The sequence below is a fragment of the Neodiprion pinetum genome, chromosome 6 (assembly GCF_021155775.2).
Source record: "Neodiprion pinetum isolate iyNeoPine1 chromosome 6, iyNeoPine1.2, whole genome shotgun sequence".
Taxonomy (NCBI): domain Eukaryota; kingdom Metazoa; phylum Arthropoda; class Insecta; order Hymenoptera; family Diprionidae; genus Neodiprion; species Neodiprion pinetum.
This window is the reverse complement of record NC_060237.1, coordinates 1,938,251-1,956,670: the sequence shown is the minus strand read 5'-3', so window position 1 is coordinate 1,956,670 and position 18,420 is coordinate 1,938,251. Positions and strand designations below refer to the sequence as shown.

Here is an 18,420-nt window from a genome sequence, read left to right as displayed (position 1 = left end):
CTCCTATCGGCGATCCTGGCACGGAAAATTCGGGGAAAATATCGGCTCCGTACATTCCTTGGTGGCATATCGGACTATTCCAGTGGTATCGAGGAGCAGAAGGACGAGGTTTGCGGGGCGTCGTTGGGGGCGAGGGTGAGGGTGAGGGTGGGAGGAGGAGGAGGGCGGGGGTGGCGGCGCCGCGGGCCGCGCCGTCGCCCAGCTTGCCTGAATCCTCCCGCCCCAAATCGCGCACCCTGCAGCCGTCGAGCGTCGATGGTGTAGTCATACGCTGAGCGTCGTACCGAACAAGGGACGAGACAGTTTCGCGATTCTCAATATCACATCTGTCACCGCACGGTTTGTCTCCTGGTCTCAGGACAGACACCGTTTATACGGATGAATATTCATTAGTCGATGATATTTTAACCCAGTTGTGAAAATTATCAGACAGAGGCTGTAACGCGTACTCTGGTACACTTGGCCGTGGTTCACCGCGAGATTTTATCCTCGTCGTTAAAGAGTAGGACGGGGTTTATTGTTTGTTTTTATTACTTTCGTCAACCCTGGACTACCGATTCGTCTCCTCCTCACGTGGTTTCTTTTCACGTTCGCTATTGAGGGAGGCTCATGTCGCGATGTAACGCGTTGTTGTGTCTGTTGAAATGTTGAGTGAATGTTAGTGAGAAGCAGCGTACTGCTCTGTCCAATACAATTTGTTCAGTGGATCGGATTGTAGTTCCGATTTTGTGTACTTTATGGTACATAGAGTTCGGTGTGACGGATAGCCTGCACTACCTACTTTTGTTTTGTGTTAAGCTGTAAATTATCCCCCTCATCGTCGTCATCATCGTCATCATCGTCATCATCATCATCTTCTTCGGAAACATAGTTTTGCCGGGCGAATACAAGGCGAGAAGCGTACCTTCGATCGTTTCTCAACATCGGTATAAATAATATGACTCATAATCAGTGCAGTGTTGATTTTTGTTGACGGCGGCACGGTGGAACAAGCAACGCTGACTTCGAAATTTGAGGATACGTTGTTTCATCTCCCGTTTTCGCTCTGTTTCTCTATCCATCTGCGCAATTCCTGTCGCGTACGTATCCTGCAGGACCTTGAACAAGTTTATTCTCCTTCTCACTATCTACGATAATTCTCCTTCTTCTTTTTTATCCGTCTCGTTTCCTTCGACCGACGCCATCGAGACATGGATACGCTCATGATACTGGGTATTTGTTTCTTTTGCTACGGAATGTGCGATCTGATAATACGGTACGCGACACCCCCAGTGCCGGAACCCCAGAGCCAAATGTCCAACGCCTCCCCGTCTTCCTCGGCATCGCAACCGACGCCCCGATCGCCCGGGGTCTATACAATTTCCCAGAATCTCCAGAGCCCGCCGAACTTCTGCTGCGAATAGACTGGCTGTTCTCCCGCCTCCGGGGAAACTCTCGTTGTACCGGTAGAGAGGAAGGGAGGAAGTGAACTCACGTCGTCGCTGGCTCTCGTTCAAACCCAAGGACTCATACTCACCGGATACCGCCATGCCTCGAGTTCTGGCGCCGTGCCGCAAACCCCCCGCAGAGAGGCTCGTGCAACGGTTGACGAATAAACACGGATCACCGTCACCGTAATCGAGGAGGAATAGTCCCGAAAAACACATCGCCCTTTCACAGCGTCTCGCTGAAGCTTTGCCTGGATCATCCACCTCATCCCATCCCTCTTTTCCCCTTGGTGGAAAGGATTTATGACGCGACATCCGGCCGCACGTGGGACTCGGGGTCGGGGCTCAGGTGGACCCCCGTCGTCGACGTGACCCGGGTCGCGAACTCCGCCACCACTCGTCGAGGACTCGGCGTCCCCGGCGCAGCGAGACCCGGACCCCTGAGCCAAGGCGAGGACGGACCTCCTCTCGTAATCCGTGAAGCGAAGCGATGGACTCCCTTGAACGCTTGATGAGTGCCGGTCCACTGCCCACCGCTCTGGCCGCAGCCTCCCGATCCCAGAACGCGTTTGTTCAGGCCAGCCTCTGCTCGGCCTTTGGCCGAAAGGGACGCCATTTGACAGGGACCTTCTGCCTGACCGGCGACACTATGGAGGGAATAATACAGTGTCTCGTGTTCCTCAAAGCATTCTCGGTAAGGTTTTACATGTCGCTGCATCGCTTTGCAGAGGCAGGTGATATACAGACCTAAGTAGGTTACGATTTAAGGCGTAGGACGGTGGTGCGGTCTCGTGCATACTGTATGTACCCTACAGTGATTCTCACCCTGACGTGTCGGACCTCGTCTCCTACTTTGCCACGGGGCTTAGGGATGGCTAAGAACTCGTGACGTTAATATTCACCTTAATCAAAATTTTCGGGCTATATTGCCTGCAAGGGGTTTCTTGTGCGGGATCGTATTTCGGGCAAAATGTTATTACGCAATTTGTACGTGTGTACTTTGTACATAAGCTTGTATATACACCATCGGGTTTGGTTCGATTGAATTAATTTTTCACCGCTCTCACTCTCTCGGTCGCGTTGCGGTGAAATTCACGAGACTCTTGAAGTGCCGACTTTGACGTCTTTGGTGGATAAATATTGAATGCTCTTGTTACTCGGTGGTTTCTTTCATATTCAGACGACCGGAATTTATTTCACGCTGTTTAAATTCAAGAGTTGTTTGGTAGAAGGAATCTCGTTAAAATTAATGATCGAATGATTTTCAAAAGCCAGTTATTCTCGATTTTGTATAAGTATGATTGACGAAGAGAAGAAAGAAGAGAGAGAGAAAAAAAAAACAACAGAAGAAAGAAAAAGGTACAAGACAAGCGGAAAAAAGAGAAGTACATTGCTCAAAATGTACCTTGGTTAATTTTTTTCACCCCTCGTTATTCTCTCTTTAGGGGGACGAACGACTTGCTCTTAAGCCATTGTTTTCGCACGACCCGCACCTTTGGGTTCTGATTACAACAAGGCGCGCTTTCCACTAATCCGTCAGATTAAATACGAAGATCCTCTCCGACGAATGAGTTTCTTGAAACACGTCATCCCCTTGCAGTCAGTAATACGTTACATCCGAGCCCTACACGCGTGTACAGCCAGCCTACCTTTGTAATAGATCCCCGTGTACATTCAGCGACTTACGCAGGTCGTCGCACACCTGTTGTGTTGTAATCTTAGCTCAGCGAGAAGCTCACCTCAGTGAGCTTTGAATAAGTCGATGCCCACATATACCTTGATGGATGGGTGTTGCGGGCTGCCAGATAAAGCTCAGATTTGAACATATTTTCTTCTATTTCTCGGTCTCTTTTGATAAACTTTTTCAAATCTTTTTAGTATCCACTCTCATAGATGTGTATTGTACCTATGTATGTATACCTAACGTTGTATGTTTTACTCTTAGTGCTGCCGTGACTTATTTATTCGCTTGCGCGTTAGTTGAAACTTTTCCGTACGGAAGCTTTTTCCGCTGCGAGGAAATGCATCTTTCAACCTCTCCGGCTTTCCCCGTCTCCGTCTGTTACTCTTGAGATACGAGTGAACCTGAATTGGTTGACCTAGGTATTTATCTGTCTTCGTGGTTGTTGAGGGTGTGCGCAAAGAAGACTGAAAGCCGGAGAGAAAAAGAGAGAAAGAGCGAGAGGAAAGGGGGCGGGAGGGACTTCAGCTTTCGTTGAACTTGTGCTCGACTTCAACCGTGAGGCTCCTGGCTTTTATTTAATTTTATTACGCCTTTACCGAAAGCGAGTGGGATTTGCTCGGTCGGACCCACCGGAATCGTGCCCAGTCTCTTTGTTGGTTCTACGAGTCTCCCAATTTACGGAGGCTCCGCGCCTGCTGCCCCGCGGAACCGGAAGCTTCTTGTTCGACGCACTCTTTGTTTGGCCAGGCTACTGGCAACGCGTTTCCTGTCGACGAATTTCGGCTGCAGGCGAACCAGATCAACCCGATGGAATACATCGAAATGCTGTACCTGCTGTCGGCAGAAATTGGGAAACTTTGCTAATTAAATTGAAACGATTCTACCTATGCGTAGCAGATACGCGGCGGTCTACAAGTTTATATATATTATATATATTTATATATACCCACATCGGTCCGTTTGCAAACTGGGTACATGCAGAGTCACGGATTTTCAGTCACCGCACCTATGTAAATACGATTCCGAGTTTCGAATCGTTTGAAATTACAGTTTAATTTTACAAATTTGTTTGTCAGCCTCGTTGTTATTATCGTTGTCTCCCGAGACCGCAAAATATCGTAGAATCCAACTGCATCGGATTCTTGTCTATACGTACATGGCAAACAAACGTACACACGCCAGCATGTACACCATCCTAGCAACAGCACTCTGACTCGTCTCTCGTCCTTCATATAGAATCCTGAACATATGAAGTCCTTAGTCAAACAGTATCGCGGCTGTATCAACAACGTTTTGCCACTAATAACAGCGAAACTTGAATAGAGCGCCAGTAGCGGTATTTGTTCCTCAGTACTGTCCATCACTCATTTTCTTGGGGTTTCGAAGCCGGTGAGGATTGACCCAGCTGATACGAGTACGTTGCGGGCTTTGAATCGGCTACTCGAGCGGCGGACCTAAAGAGCAAAGGGTAATGCTAGGTTGGTTGGATTATCGCGGTCCCATATTATCCTTGTGGAAATTGAAAGGCGTTGATAAAGTCCTGGCTCTACATACAACGTAAACGAGCGATGGCTGGCTGATGATATAAAATTACCTCTCGTCGACCCCAAGCGGGCTTTGTCTACCCGGCGTGGTTCCATGTAGAAACGGAACCAGGGTGTATACACGTATTTCTCGTTAATTAGCGCCTAAGTCTCCGTTTGTCCCTGGCTGATAACCCTGTTCGCAGATAGGGAGGGAAGCCGTGAATTAATACCCCAGCTCTATGGTGTATTAGGTGAATATTAATTCGTACCACGAATCTCCTGCTAATAATACAACTAGTGGAAATATGTTCCAATAGATTTTGCACTCTTGGGAAGCTGGCGAGACAGGGGTTCTTCTCAGGATTCAGCTTATCGCTGAGATCTGGTATCTAAGTGCCATCCGTTAATGTTGATAGCTTCACCATCGATATCCACCTCCATAGCGGGAGTCACAAACTTCGGTGTATGGTTGCAAATTGAGTGTAGTTGACGTCTTTCTTTTTATCAGGAAGTTCAAAACTGTGGTTATTTGATTCTTCGGGCATTGCGAGACTTGTTAAATGTAACTATGATTCCGTTGGTCGTAAGCTTGGGTTTGAACTATGGTACTTTTGTAAAAGACAGATCTGACCGTGGAAAGGTTCTTGTTTATAGCCGTTTCGGGAAAGAGGTTCGCTCTTCGTCTCTGTAAAGTCTTCTTCGAGGAAGGAGCTTAGACTCGAAGGACGTCTTTATTTCAGGAACAAAACAAACGGGTTAAGCTCCAGCTCTCCTAATTAAACTTGGCGATATCCGATTAAACTTACTCGAGACTATGGAACCGAAAATCCTTGACTTGACTTACTCACTCGTCTGTAGCTATAGCTCGCGCAAGCTGGAACAGAGCGAGATGAATTTTCGTCCTTGTAAACATTTTTCGTCGCGCAGTGAAATCGATTTCTTGAGTGAACGACGTGTTTTCACCAGTTCCTACCCGTCCTGCTACCTTAGGCACCCCGCGGTTTCCATCCAAATCTTGGAGGGATTGCTAACGATCATCGCAACGTGAAGTTGATATGATTGAACTTGTCAACAAGATCGCTGAACACCTCGCACACCTAAGTCGGCGGGATTGACGGATTTCCAGTAGAACATTCACAGTTCAACGCGGCCTTCCATTCTCCCGCGTTAATCTCAACGCCTTAGACAAGCTGAGGCACCTTCTGCGCTAGCTCCTCTAATCATTTTCCGAGAGTAGCAAGAGACCGTCAATGGCGTCAGTTGGATATAACGTATAACATTTTGACGTTGACGGTTATCAACTAGTTCGAATCGTTGACAGTCTGAAATAATTTCTTCATAAGGCTTTGAGAAGGCGTTCGAACCTTCCTCGTCTGACCGACACCTCCGTGAAATACTCGTTCATCGCCACTCGAGGTAATGCAGTGATTTGCGACTTGGAAAAATTCTGAATCTAGTTTAATCATGAATGTTACTTTCTCCACTGTCAAATGGAAGAAGATTGAAGTCCCACAGAAATGTGCCACCACATATTCAATAGTCACCACACGGGGCTACCTTTTTCTCTGACGAACGATTTTCTCGAGACTCAATAAAGGAGGAATAGAGAGTGAGCTGTGAAGTGATATAAACGACTGCCAGCAATGCCATTCATGGTCAAAACGACGAGTCTGTTAACGTTGGATTAAAAGGCGCTTCAACGACTGCACTCCAAATGCGTACCCAGATCGTCAACTAGACTTGAAGAGTTTCAATAAATCTAACGGTCTGACGGGCGTTTGAAACGTCGAATCCGCGATCTGTTTTGAGACGGTGCAAAATGAGCCTGCGGAGGAATATCTGTTAATCGCCTCCTATAAATTCACATCACACGCTTGGTTTACCAGATTCTATTAATAAGTTACACTCGACAGCCAATCCTCCCATATCCAAGCTCTTCATAGTAATCCACTCTCAGCTCAAGGCCAGGTACTTTGAAAAAACCTCGCGGCTTCATCAACTCATCTCCATTTAAGCGTTGACGATCTCCTCTGTAGGTGAAGGAGAAGCGAATCACGTGAAAATCGGAGTAAGAACGTTTAATTACGCGCAAGGAATCAGTCGCGCGTTGTTGACCCTTTCCCGGGTGTCGCAATGGCGCGATAAATAACTTGGGACTTTTTTTCGGCTTCCGAATTAGTAGATTGTCACACCTCACACCGGTTCCACAGGGATTTCGCCTCGCCTCACAGTCACGGCCAATGGCTGGCGGGGATGAGAGGGTTCGCGTGTTCGTATTGCGAGTGATCTATCGAGGTCCGGAGGTAAATTAGAGACGCCAATCCTTCCCTCCCCTCCCTCCCCCAACGCTTCTCATGGGAATCAATTGAACGGGGTGTGGTGATTCGTTGCGGTGAGCCTACACTGAGTGCACTCCGGTGACACCGTCGACCGTCTCGACCCTCTCACGACCCTCTCACGACCCTCTTCTATTACTATCTTCACCTCTCTTTCTATCCGGACCCTCTTCATGCTCTCGAGTCACCCCGGGCCAGAATATACCCAGGTGTTATCTGACACCATATTGTAAACCGCGTCATACCATACTGCCCGGTTCTCCAGTTATACATACGACATTGCTCACCAAGGTTTTTCGGGAGGATCGGTAACGCCACCGGCGCCACGTACACCCTGACCCGTTTAGCTTTGATCCCCCGACGCAGCGTAGCGGTGTTTGGTTCAAGCAGCATAATCGAATGCGAACGACCACGCCCGAAACCCGCGAATCCGATCTCGAACCCGAGTTCCACAATTTCGGCGCTCCGAAAGTTGCTTGTTTGTCCTGCTCCCCCGTTACCTCGACTTATTTCAAAGCTTGAAAAAATTGTGAAATCATCCAGAAATAATCGTTTCGCTCTTTCGTGTAGTCTGGCATCCGGTTGTTTGACGCTAAATATGACATCGGTGCTTAACCGCCGGCGTGTTTGCCCTGGATAGACTGTCTAGGCTCGATTAAAGGGGTAATAAAGTAAAATTAGGCACAAGGGTTGAAGGGAGAGAGAGAGAGAAAGAGAGAGAGCGTATCTACATCTGGCAGGCGCATTTATTTTTCTCGCCACAACTATCGATTAGAGACTTATTCTTTTCACGGTTTATCTCCCGAGGATCATGGACCGCCCGCAGCGTTCTCTTATAGACGCTTGTTTTGATATTATTTCCATCCCCAAGAGAAGGAGCCCTCGGCTCTTGAGCTTCCGACAATTTCATACTTATAGCCGCATGAAAAATAAATCCTCTGAGACTTGTTTGCAGTATACCTACCTCGAAACACTTTCGATGTATGTGGCGGTCTCCGCTAAAATCAGCCACCTTTTTTTCCTCTATCCTCTCGGATCTGTCCCATAATTGGTTGAATAGTAGTAATACTCGAAGGTACTTTCTGTAAATTTTTTCACATTTTTTAATTCACTCCTTTCGCAAATGTTTTTTTTTTTTAAATCGTATATCCTGTAAGATTGAAATAGGAAGAAAAAAACTTTAATACAAAAAAGTTTTGATTTCAAATGAACCATTCAATGCAATACATGTTATATTTCTGATGGCATCAGAAAAAAAAAATGGAAATTATTTTTCAATTAAGGTACATGGGAGTTCCTCTTTTCCATACATGTATAGGTTTGAAACAAAAAAACTTTATCCTCAGCGAGTAAGTTAAAAAATCTGAAAAAATTCTCAGAGAGTACCTTTAAGTAGTACTACTACATAACCAATTATGGAACAATCCGAGAGGATGAAAAAAAAGTAATCGAGTTGGCGGAAACCGCCCCGTACATTATGTAGTAGGTACTGCTGTTTTAATTCTCGAATGAAAGTGTGGGATACAGTTTTCGCTGTGCAGGGTCTTGTTCGACTGTCGCGCGAAGATCGTGACGAGCATACTATGATTAATGACTCGGCGATGAGCGAAGGAGAAGGCAATTTGAGGGTGAGGAGTGCGGGAAGGAGAAGCAGAGCTTTTAAGGAGGTCTCCGAAAGTCCCCGTCCACTTCACTCCCATTCTCCCCCTTTCACTTGATACTTTCATAAATAATATTTGCTTGTGTTTTTACCGCCAGAGAGCAGCCAGTCTTCTTTTACCGATATACGGTTTATTATTTTATATATATAACATGCTCTTAGGTTAGTCCCACGACGCGCCTTCTGTGAGTGGGCCAGTTACTTGAGCAACTTCTTTTATTCGTCTCCCATATTCCTCTTCTTCATTCTCGTCAATTTCTTGGTCGGGTTCGCCTTTCATTCTTCGGCTCTCTTGTTTTCTCTTCCTCTCTGTTTTTCGTTTTTTTATTTTTTTTTTATATCGTCTCTCTTCTTCTCCCCACCTCTTCACATCCGCTCTGCTTTTCTTCATCGTGTCTTTTCATCAACGGGCAAACAACGTTAGCCGTGAAATTTATTATTCTCTTCTATATAACCTGCGCAACTCAATTTATGAGGATAAAAGTGCTCCTTAATAACGGGAGTTAGGTGTTACTTAATTGCCAACATTTGTACCTCGTAACTCACACTCATTACCAGGGATGGGATTCTGATCTCTCAGCTGAGTTGAGAACGATTTTACTCTCTTTCCACCAGCTCTCCTCATTTTCTACCCATTTTGAACTTACTACTCGCGGATCGTTTTAGCATCGTCTTACGCGTAAGCCGATTTTCGCTACGATCAGATCTCTGTTTCCGAGATTCCTGTGGGTTTAAATTCGCGGTGTCTTTGAAGGTTCAAAGTTAGAAAAGGGAGTCTCGGTACCTCGAGGGAACCCTTGCAGTCAAAAGTCATTCGTTAGGGGTTGAGCGAGTCTGTAAATAAACTTTTAACCTTTGTCTCCCGCGACCGATTTACAAATTTTAGTACCACCCTCCTCGATCCAGTTCCTCCTCGCAAATTCACAACAAAGACTCAATTCCTCCCGAATGTCTTGTTCCCCCGTCTCCCTCGGAAACCGTCGGAGTTGCCGCCGCTACTCAATACGGTTTGCAAATTAATTTCACCTCTACGCTTGGCAACATCGCGTCATTCTATAAAATATAAAGCGGATAAAAATTTTTAAAAAAAAAAAAAAACGACTCATTTCGCTATGCATGTTACATAAAATTTTTCGATTTTTCTCGTTACCAGTTGGTCGCTATAAACTGTGCAAAATATACGCGATTTTTGATAATCTTCCGGGATTCTTGACGCGTTGATAAAACAAAGAAATTGATGAAAATGTTCACGGTTCGTCAGACTACTTTTGAAATTGGCATTTGAATCTGAATTTGATACGACTATCGATCCTCTCAATTCTGAGCTCTCTAAGTGTCGGGTGGGTTTGGGCCGTCGCCGCCATTTCATTCCTTTATCTCCTTTAGCGTATAATTGCAAATGGGTATAGAAGGAAACGATGACTACGGCGCCGAATGGTCGTCCGCTATCCATGAAGCTGTATAATCTTATCTTATAAAAGATTTTAATTGCACTTTACGCGGCTATTACGCAGACTCTGTATTACATTTCACCGTCACTGTGTCACATCTCTACGCTTTATTGCTACGGTTAAAATCAGCCAAACGGGTTAGAATAGAGCATCGATCAATGCCGCGAGCATCTTTAGTTGAGCCGAAGAGACGGACAAAAAAGAATATGCCCACATCGATGATAACATGGTCAGACGGAGTCGATTCCGCGTTGAAGATGAAGAAGAAGGCGCCAGTTGGTCAACCCTTCCATCCTCCCCTGTATTCGGTAATTAAAAGCACGGCTTTCAAATTATCAGGGACTTCTTCTTCCGCCGTCTGTTATAACGCACAGCAGGCTCTGGGTTATTATTACATCTCACATTATGTTATTTCCGATTGTTAGAATACTCGCGTACGTCGTTTCGATTACTGCCAAGCCTTCAGCAGACGTCTTCACTATGGATAATATGCGTCGTCTCGTTAGAAACAGATGAAGATAACGGCGTGGCATTCGAGCGGACTGTGATTTCCGTAATCGGTGGAAACGGAGATAGAGATATAGAGAGAGAGAGAGAGAGATGAGAGGTGATAGAAAGAAGGAAGAAGAGTCGTAACGGTAAGTTTAAGAAACTGGGAGTTGAAGTAAAAGTACACATCGAGTGTCGGACTGCAATCGATTGTCCACGCAGTGGCGGCAGCTTTACATTGCTGTTTAAATTTTATCGCAGAAAAATTCTTGTCCGAAAGAAATTTCACCATATACCCAAGAATTTTTTTGTTTTCATTCTCATACGTGTCCTGATGATTTTTCGTCCTTTCAATAAAATGGCATAAAATTAACACTGCTCGATCGATCTATGAGAATTTATTCAAACCCTCACCGTGCGGTGGTAATTTTCAAACTTGCGATCACTCGAAAGCCTTTTTATCCAGTGACAATCGTCGCAGGGTTGAGGTTGGACTTGTCCCTCAAGTTGAAAGATGAAATGGAGAGAGAAATGAGAAAAAAAAAAAAAAATTGTTAGGTAGCCGAGTGTTTTTCCGATTTCGACGTCGGTCCGTCTGCGCAGAAAGTTGAAAGTAGGTTTCTGTGTATCCGCGTCGAATCTTCGCGTTTCTCCCCGGCAGCGAGGTTTCTGTAATCCCGAAGCCTTGGACTTTTCTCTTCGGTGGTTTTCCTCGACTTTCGAGCAGACCAGACGCAGCAGCTATCCAGCGCCTTGGGTAACCAGCCCTTGGTTTGGGTATACCCTAGCTTTCCATCCCCACCACGGCGCAGCAAGAGCGCTCCATGAAATGGTATAAATTGAATTGCGTTTTTCCGCAAGGCGTGCCGCAGCGCCAACGCCGGCGTACCGCAGGCATGAAAAATAAATCAGAGGATAAACCTGCCCGAGACCGCGATCGCGGCTTGCAGGTTGAAAGGAGGGTTGGCGGAATGATTTTTTACACCGCAATTCGGCTTCCCCATTCTCGCTGACGCATGACGTGACGTGACCTGACGTGACGTACCAACGTGACGTGCCCGCCTCGCCAAAAGTTAACCCCTGACGTTTGAGCGATTTTTTAACTCCTGAACGCCTGTGTATTTTCACGTTCGTATCGTATATACGCCACGTTGACGAGCGAATATTGCACCTAGCAAACCTGAGGCTCTTCGTTATTTCGTAAGTGATTTGTAAATAATTGTCGCACATTTTTATTTTATTTTTATTCATCGCGCCATGGTGCGGAAGAAAAAAATTATTTCAGTTTTTCCATTATGGCACCCTCTTAAAAGTTTGTATAGGTTAAAGGAAAGATTCTATCAAATTGAGTTTTCACTTTTCTACATTTTTTTTTTCGTTTTCAATTTACAAAGTATCTTTGTTAAATTGTTTTTTAGTAGCTTACATTAATTATAATATCAATTTACGTCACAAAGAAGATCCATACTTGAAATATGAAGACTCTAGTTGATGTTTGAGAAGCCTATCCGACGACTTTTTTATCGTTATTAATTCAATTTAATGAAATAGTTGTAAGTTAATTAAAACTTTTAATTTAGGAGAATAAGATTCTCGGTTGATATGTTGTTGTTTTACGGATCGTGATCTTTGGGTTGAATAGAAAATGTCACGAAAGAAATAATAATTCATGTCTGACAACGTGTTTCATCATAAATGCAAAAAAAAAAAATGCGAATAATCAAATGAATGCGATCATTAAAATAACGTAGAACGCTAATATTTTCACAGAATCTTTCTTTCAGTCGGTACAAACTTTTTAAGGGGTGTCATGAAGGAAAATCGTAAATAATTTTTTTCTTCAAACATCCTAATTATGCATAGAGAGAATTACGGTATTATAGTACATAATAAACGCAAATTATTTATTGAATACTCCGTCGCGGTGATGAATATTATGTATAGGTATATACGTAATACGTATTATATATATATATATACGGATGTAGAGGAGGGAGATCTCTGATTATCTCAAGCCTAGGTAATTGAGCGAGCCTTTAGGATTGGGGAGAATTACTGTTGGTATTCAGAGAAGGAAGATTAAATTAATGAAATTACAGGGTACGCTAATTTGACAACGATTTTATTCAACCTCGGAAGAATTTTTAGAGGCGGCGAGACACCCTATTTTCTCTTTAACAATTATTATTACGAAAAAAAAAAAAAAAAAATTGTCAACCTTACACCGAAGAAAGTAAATAAATTTTTTTCAATGCATATATAAGGTATTGTACCAAGTTTTCGGAATTCGGTGGATGAAAGCATAAGTTTCAACGAGATCCGTTGTTAGACTTCGATTGAATTTTTGTTTCGCTGTTTATACTTCTTCAACCTTTCTTTTTTGTTTTCATCATAACGTAAAACGAATTTAAATATTGTCAAAATACATTTAACCACACGGCTTAGATGAAATATTGCCACGCAACTAATTCGTCCACCGCTTTTCGCACTGGGAATATTAGCGGGAAGAGATATTCGATCTCTGTGGGGGTAGGGGAGGCGAAGGGGGGACTCCTTCACAGACGGAGCACATATACGAATGGGCGTCGCGACGCTTTTACCTCGCTTGCAAAACCTGTATTATACATATACGGTTCGAACGATTGGGGGTTGGACGGGGGGAAAGGAGGATCAGGCAAGTGCGCGAGATTGGGCGAAGGGATATTTACATTTCCCGCATGGAAATCAGGAGTTTCCTTACTACTCGAGAAAGCTCTGGCCGTCCCCCGTCCTGGTCCTGTTTGCCTCATACTTGAGGAAGAAGCAAAAATAGAATGGAAAGATGAAGAAGATCGAGAAGAAAAAGAAAGATCTTGCGGTGAATTAGAATCCCTACGGGTGCTGCGGCGTTACCGGAGATAAAATCTAAAAAATTCAGGGCAACGGGGACCGCGGGATTCTTCTTCTCTTCGATCGGTAAAAGTATACAAAACACCGAGGAAGGTTTCTCCATTTGTCAACCTGTGCACCGGTGAAAATTAATCTTTTCTTATTTCAGTCTAAAGAGGGGAAATTAATAATGAAAAAATGTTGAAGTCAATCTGATAAAATGCTTAATTGATACAGAGGTTAAATAATTCAAACGCGATTCTTTCGAATAACATATCGAGGAGAGGTTCGACCAAATATGTTAACATATTATTGTTAGTTTGTTACGCGAAAAAAACGAAATCCGTTTCTGCAATACTATTACGGCGAACTCTGCGATTGTTCACCTGGGATATTTCCACATATTTTTCACTTGATAATTAATCATAATTTAATTTCTATAGCTACAAGCTCGCATCGGGTTTTTCTCATCCCTGGCGAAACCTCGCAAATTCAACGGATCGAGTTACCGCGCGTCCGACATTCGAACTCGCATTTCTGCGTGATGTTCACAGCCGAATTCCAGCGTCGTAAACAAAGCCCGACGACTCGTCACTCACGCCGTTGGTTTTGTTCTTCTCCATTTTTCTCTCCTCTCTTTTCTTCCTTTTCACTCTTCTTTCAGGTCAAAAAACCCCTGAAGGGTATAATCCGATAATGATATCGGGTTTTCGCCCAGCGCAGTGTCATGATTGTACCTTGTAGATCGCAGCTACCGATCCTGCAGAATTTTACGGTCGCCTTCCGTAGAATCCAAATTGAGTGTATATAATATGTTCGTCGTTTCGTGCCCTCCTTTCGTAATCTCGCAGAATAAAATCCCGGCAAACGGAGTGTTTTAATTTTCGCCTCCCCCATTTTACGCGTTTCCTGCGAACGAAAACCGCGGCGGAAACTCGGCAATTGCACCAGACGAAATTTATACGAGCAGTAGAAGGCTAATGAATGCCGATGACGGGTTTGCGACAACCTGATAAGGATTTATGGAGTCAATATAACGAAACGCGGCGTTTACGTACGGAGAGAGGAAAAGCAAGTTTTGCCCCGCCTTGCTTGTTTTTATACCCGCGGACTCGGTAACGAACAGCCAACACCCAGACCTTGTACCTTCGCGCATAACTCAGCCCCACAGATTTCGGACGAAAGTAGCCAGATGTAGGCGTCGTTATGGGTTCGCAGATTTTTAATACATGGGGGCATATTACGGACGGTAAGGCGAAATTGATTTTATTTGCAAACGAGGTCGAAGTAAGTAACGTTATCGTAACGACGAAACATTGGAGTCGAAAATCACTATTTTTTTTAATTTTTCGAAATCGAAAAATTATTTCCGTGAAATTTTCGCCTCCCTCACAATCAGTTTCCGTCTCGCGCCTTATAGCCTATGTATATATATATATATATATATATATAGCTAATTACGAGAGGCGGATCGATACCTCTTAATTGGGCCGTCTGTACAGGTAGATAGTCGAACCCTGAGGGCTGAAGGAGATGAAACTATCGAAGGGTGTCAAGTACCTCTCACGCGAGAAATTAAGTAATTATATTGAATTCCAAACTCTCCCTCTCTCCCTCGTCCTATACATATATATATACATATATCGAGTATATATATATATGTATAAGGGATTATGAACGCTGCTCAAGCCTCTGTGCTAATACGAATTTCCATCTCGATGTGCGTTATAAATAATTGAATAACGAAGCCTTATTGCCTATGCATACTCGTATCTTATGCAGCTTCTGGCTCGTTGTCAATCTCACCTGTTAGTTAATGATTTTCTAGCCTTTTAGGTATACGCGAAAAAAGAAATATGGTAAATTTGCACACGTTAAATGCGATGTGAGATAAGACGAAAAACTGGGCGAGGCTTGGGAATTATGGATGTCGTTGGTACCCAGCATCCGCGTCGTGTCGTACAGAGAAGATAAATTTGGAATGAGAAACGCTGGAGTACCTAAATAAAGAAAGATAGAAAGATAGTGAAAAAATTGCGAGTCCTTGGCCTTTCGTTGGTGCGGAAGAGTCTCTCTGAAGGATGACGTTGAAAACTCTCTGCGTTCGTGCAATGCGGATGAGGAGAAATGCGGAGAGAGAGACAACGGGACAGAGAGAATATTTTCTAACGACGTGTTTCACCGCAGAGAATGGCCCGCATTTTTCCGCCCCTTTCTTTTCATTTTCACCTCGCGTCGTGAAAAACGAAGAAAAGGAAGAAAGAAAAAAGAAAATTGGCAAGGAGAGCTTAGGCAGACGGGACTCTCCAAGTTTTCTGAATTGAATATAACAACAATAATATATTGACGATAATAACAACGGAACAATGTATAAAAATAATGAAAATGTAAAAAAATTCGTACCAAATTATAATTCCAACTTCTTATCGTGGGAGTGAGGAGAATAAAGATGGAACTTTATGCGAGAAGACGAAAGAAAAGGAAACAGAGAGAGTATAGGAGAAAATTCAATTCACACGGTGTCAGAAATGTTATTTCTTCTTGAATTCTTGAGGAAGTTGATTAAAGGACATACGTGATTGTCGATTGTTCGCGATAAGATAAAAGCGGCCTGTAGGTATGGGCACCATATCGCATGGTGCGGCACAATATGACACTTGGAAAGAGTTTACAAGGCAATAGCTGATAAGCAAAAGTAGGCCAAGTTTTATCTTAGAGTTCCAAGACGGAAACACCGTTTGTTTTCCTATCGAACCGGCAACAACGCTGTTTTTCTCTCGTACGGTTCATCGCCGGGTAAAAAAAGAAAGATGCAAATGTCTTCATTTTCTAAAATTGAACAAAACGAAGGGCAAAAATATACGCGGTACAAACGAATCCTGATGACGAGATCGTCTACAGCCGATTGTTGATTCCGGCGGCATTTCCATTCCTGGAATTTTATTGTTAGGGATGTTTTCGATTCGTGTCTTCCATTGAATGCTCGTCAATGGTTTTCCGCGAAGCCGCGACGAGCTGAGCTTTTCACGTGCCCGATGGTCGATCCTGCTTATATTTGTTCCTTTTGTTGATCCGTACCGGACGAGCAAGCCTCCGGCATTCAAACTCTTATTTGTACGCACAAAGACAGCGCAGTCTCATGTATTATGCAACTTAAGTGATGGGTTTAATCTTGGTGGAACGCAATTTTTCCGAGAAATCTGAAGACCGTTTTTTTCATCTTCTTTCTCTGAAAAACGAAGTCGAAACGCTTCACGGATTAATGTCACATCGCGAGGCTTGGACAGGGCTCAACGGGCTCTTTGGTCGAACTTGGGACGAGGGTTGAAAAACTGAAAAGCGCGAATCCGAAGTTGTGATTTATATCGAAAAGAACCTGCACCGAGGCTGCAGTAAAAGTACACACATGCCCAAATCCACGTAGAATACAAACCCGAGTATCCCTCACACGTATCACCACGTATACCGAGGAGGGCCATTCAGAACCCGGGTTTTGATGCGGCTACCCCATCATCCGCAGGGATGAGAGGCACGTGCGTGTGACGTGGAGGACGCTTCGCCCGACTCGCGCGAACCGTGGAGTTCCTCTTTCGACGGAAGCTCGCATCCAGATCCCAGGAGTTGAATAATAATTTTAAAAAAAACAGAGACCTGTGGTTAAAAATTTCACTCAGGCCAAAGAGGGAGGCCAATTATTACCGACCCCTCTTACTTCGCTGCAAGAAACACTGTGTTTTTATGCAGAGTTGAACCGTTTAACTTGCGCGTTCGATTTGATAGACGGAGAAAAGAAGAGAGTCTCAAGTTTTTATGCTTAGCTCGTGAGAATAAGTGACCTTATACCTGTACACCTAATGTCACATTCCGTACGATTCCTACCTGCTGGTTATATACGGCGTGTTTGTCTATTCGCAGTAACCTATTTTTCGTTTTTTCTCATTCTCAGCAACTTTTTATCTTCTCAGTTACCTTCATCGTGAAAATACGCTCGCTCGTTTGCCCCGCGGCTATAGAAATCGAAAAATCAGAAAGAGGAATGTATAGTTCGCGTGCTGCAGTTATCGAGAAGAAATTTTTACACCACCTACCTTTGGAATTGAAAAAGTAGAGCACGAGGGAAAAGAGCAGAAGGAAAGAGTAATCTCACTTACTTGTAGAGAATACTTGGTTGGCTGGTTGGTTGGTATCATTACAGGTACACGCAAGCACCTAACCACCCCGTTAATTGATAGACGGAAACATCCACCACTAATGTATCATATATCTACTGTGCCACCATCCCGGAATGCCTTTTTCTCCACCGTGGCATTAACTCGCGTCACGATGTTTTCCGCTGCTGATTCCACGGCGTAAATATATAACAGTTACTTACCCGGGACGTTGCATGTTATACCACCCAGCTTAGTGGGCTTGGTGCAAATGAGAAAAGGAAGTGAACAAAGGGGAGAACGCAAACAAAATGAAAGAAATGGAATAAGTAAAGGTAAAACCACGACGATGAAATGACCGTGGTTCCGCAGTAGTCTCTCTGTTCCGGGAGTCCGGGGCTCGAGGAATTTCCTGTTCTCCGTAGTAATTGAAGCAAAGAAAATGAAGAAAACAATGTGGCAAAGCGGAAGGGAGGGAGAAAAAGAAACGTTGGAAATGGTGAAAAACCTGCGTCGTTCTTCGCCTCGTCGTACCCGCTACGGGGTTGATGGAAAGAGAGCTATAGGAGCCTACATGTACAGCACCAGTTGTCTTCTTTCGTGAAGTGAAGCGAAGCGTACCTACCTATACCCTCTTTACATACCCCCGCAATGAAAAGATGCCGTGCCATTCTTTCCCCGTGTCACGTGACGAAGACGACGACGAGGAGAAGGACGATCCTGGAACGTATAACCATTTGACAACCCTTCAGGCATAGAAACTTATTCCTCGGATACACGTGTCTGTGGTTTTTCTCTATATTTTCTTTTTCTCCCCCCCCCCCCCCCCCC

General features: G+C 44.3%; 1 protein-coding gene across 1 annotated transcript in view; it reads left to right on the top strand.

Annotated features, from left to right (window-relative positions):
• The first annotated feature begins 291 nt into the window (after positions 1-291).
• Positions 292-18,420, top strand: part of rg (A kinase anchor protein rugose) — a 157,525-nt gene continuing 139,396 nt past the window's right edge. Inside the window, exon 1 of the mRNA XM_046633230.2 lies at positions 292-2,121. Coding sequence (XP_046489186.1) covers positions 1,918-2,121 — 204 coding nt within the window. The 5' untranslated portion in view covers positions 292-1,917. The remainder of the gene's footprint in view (positions 2,122-18,420) is intronic.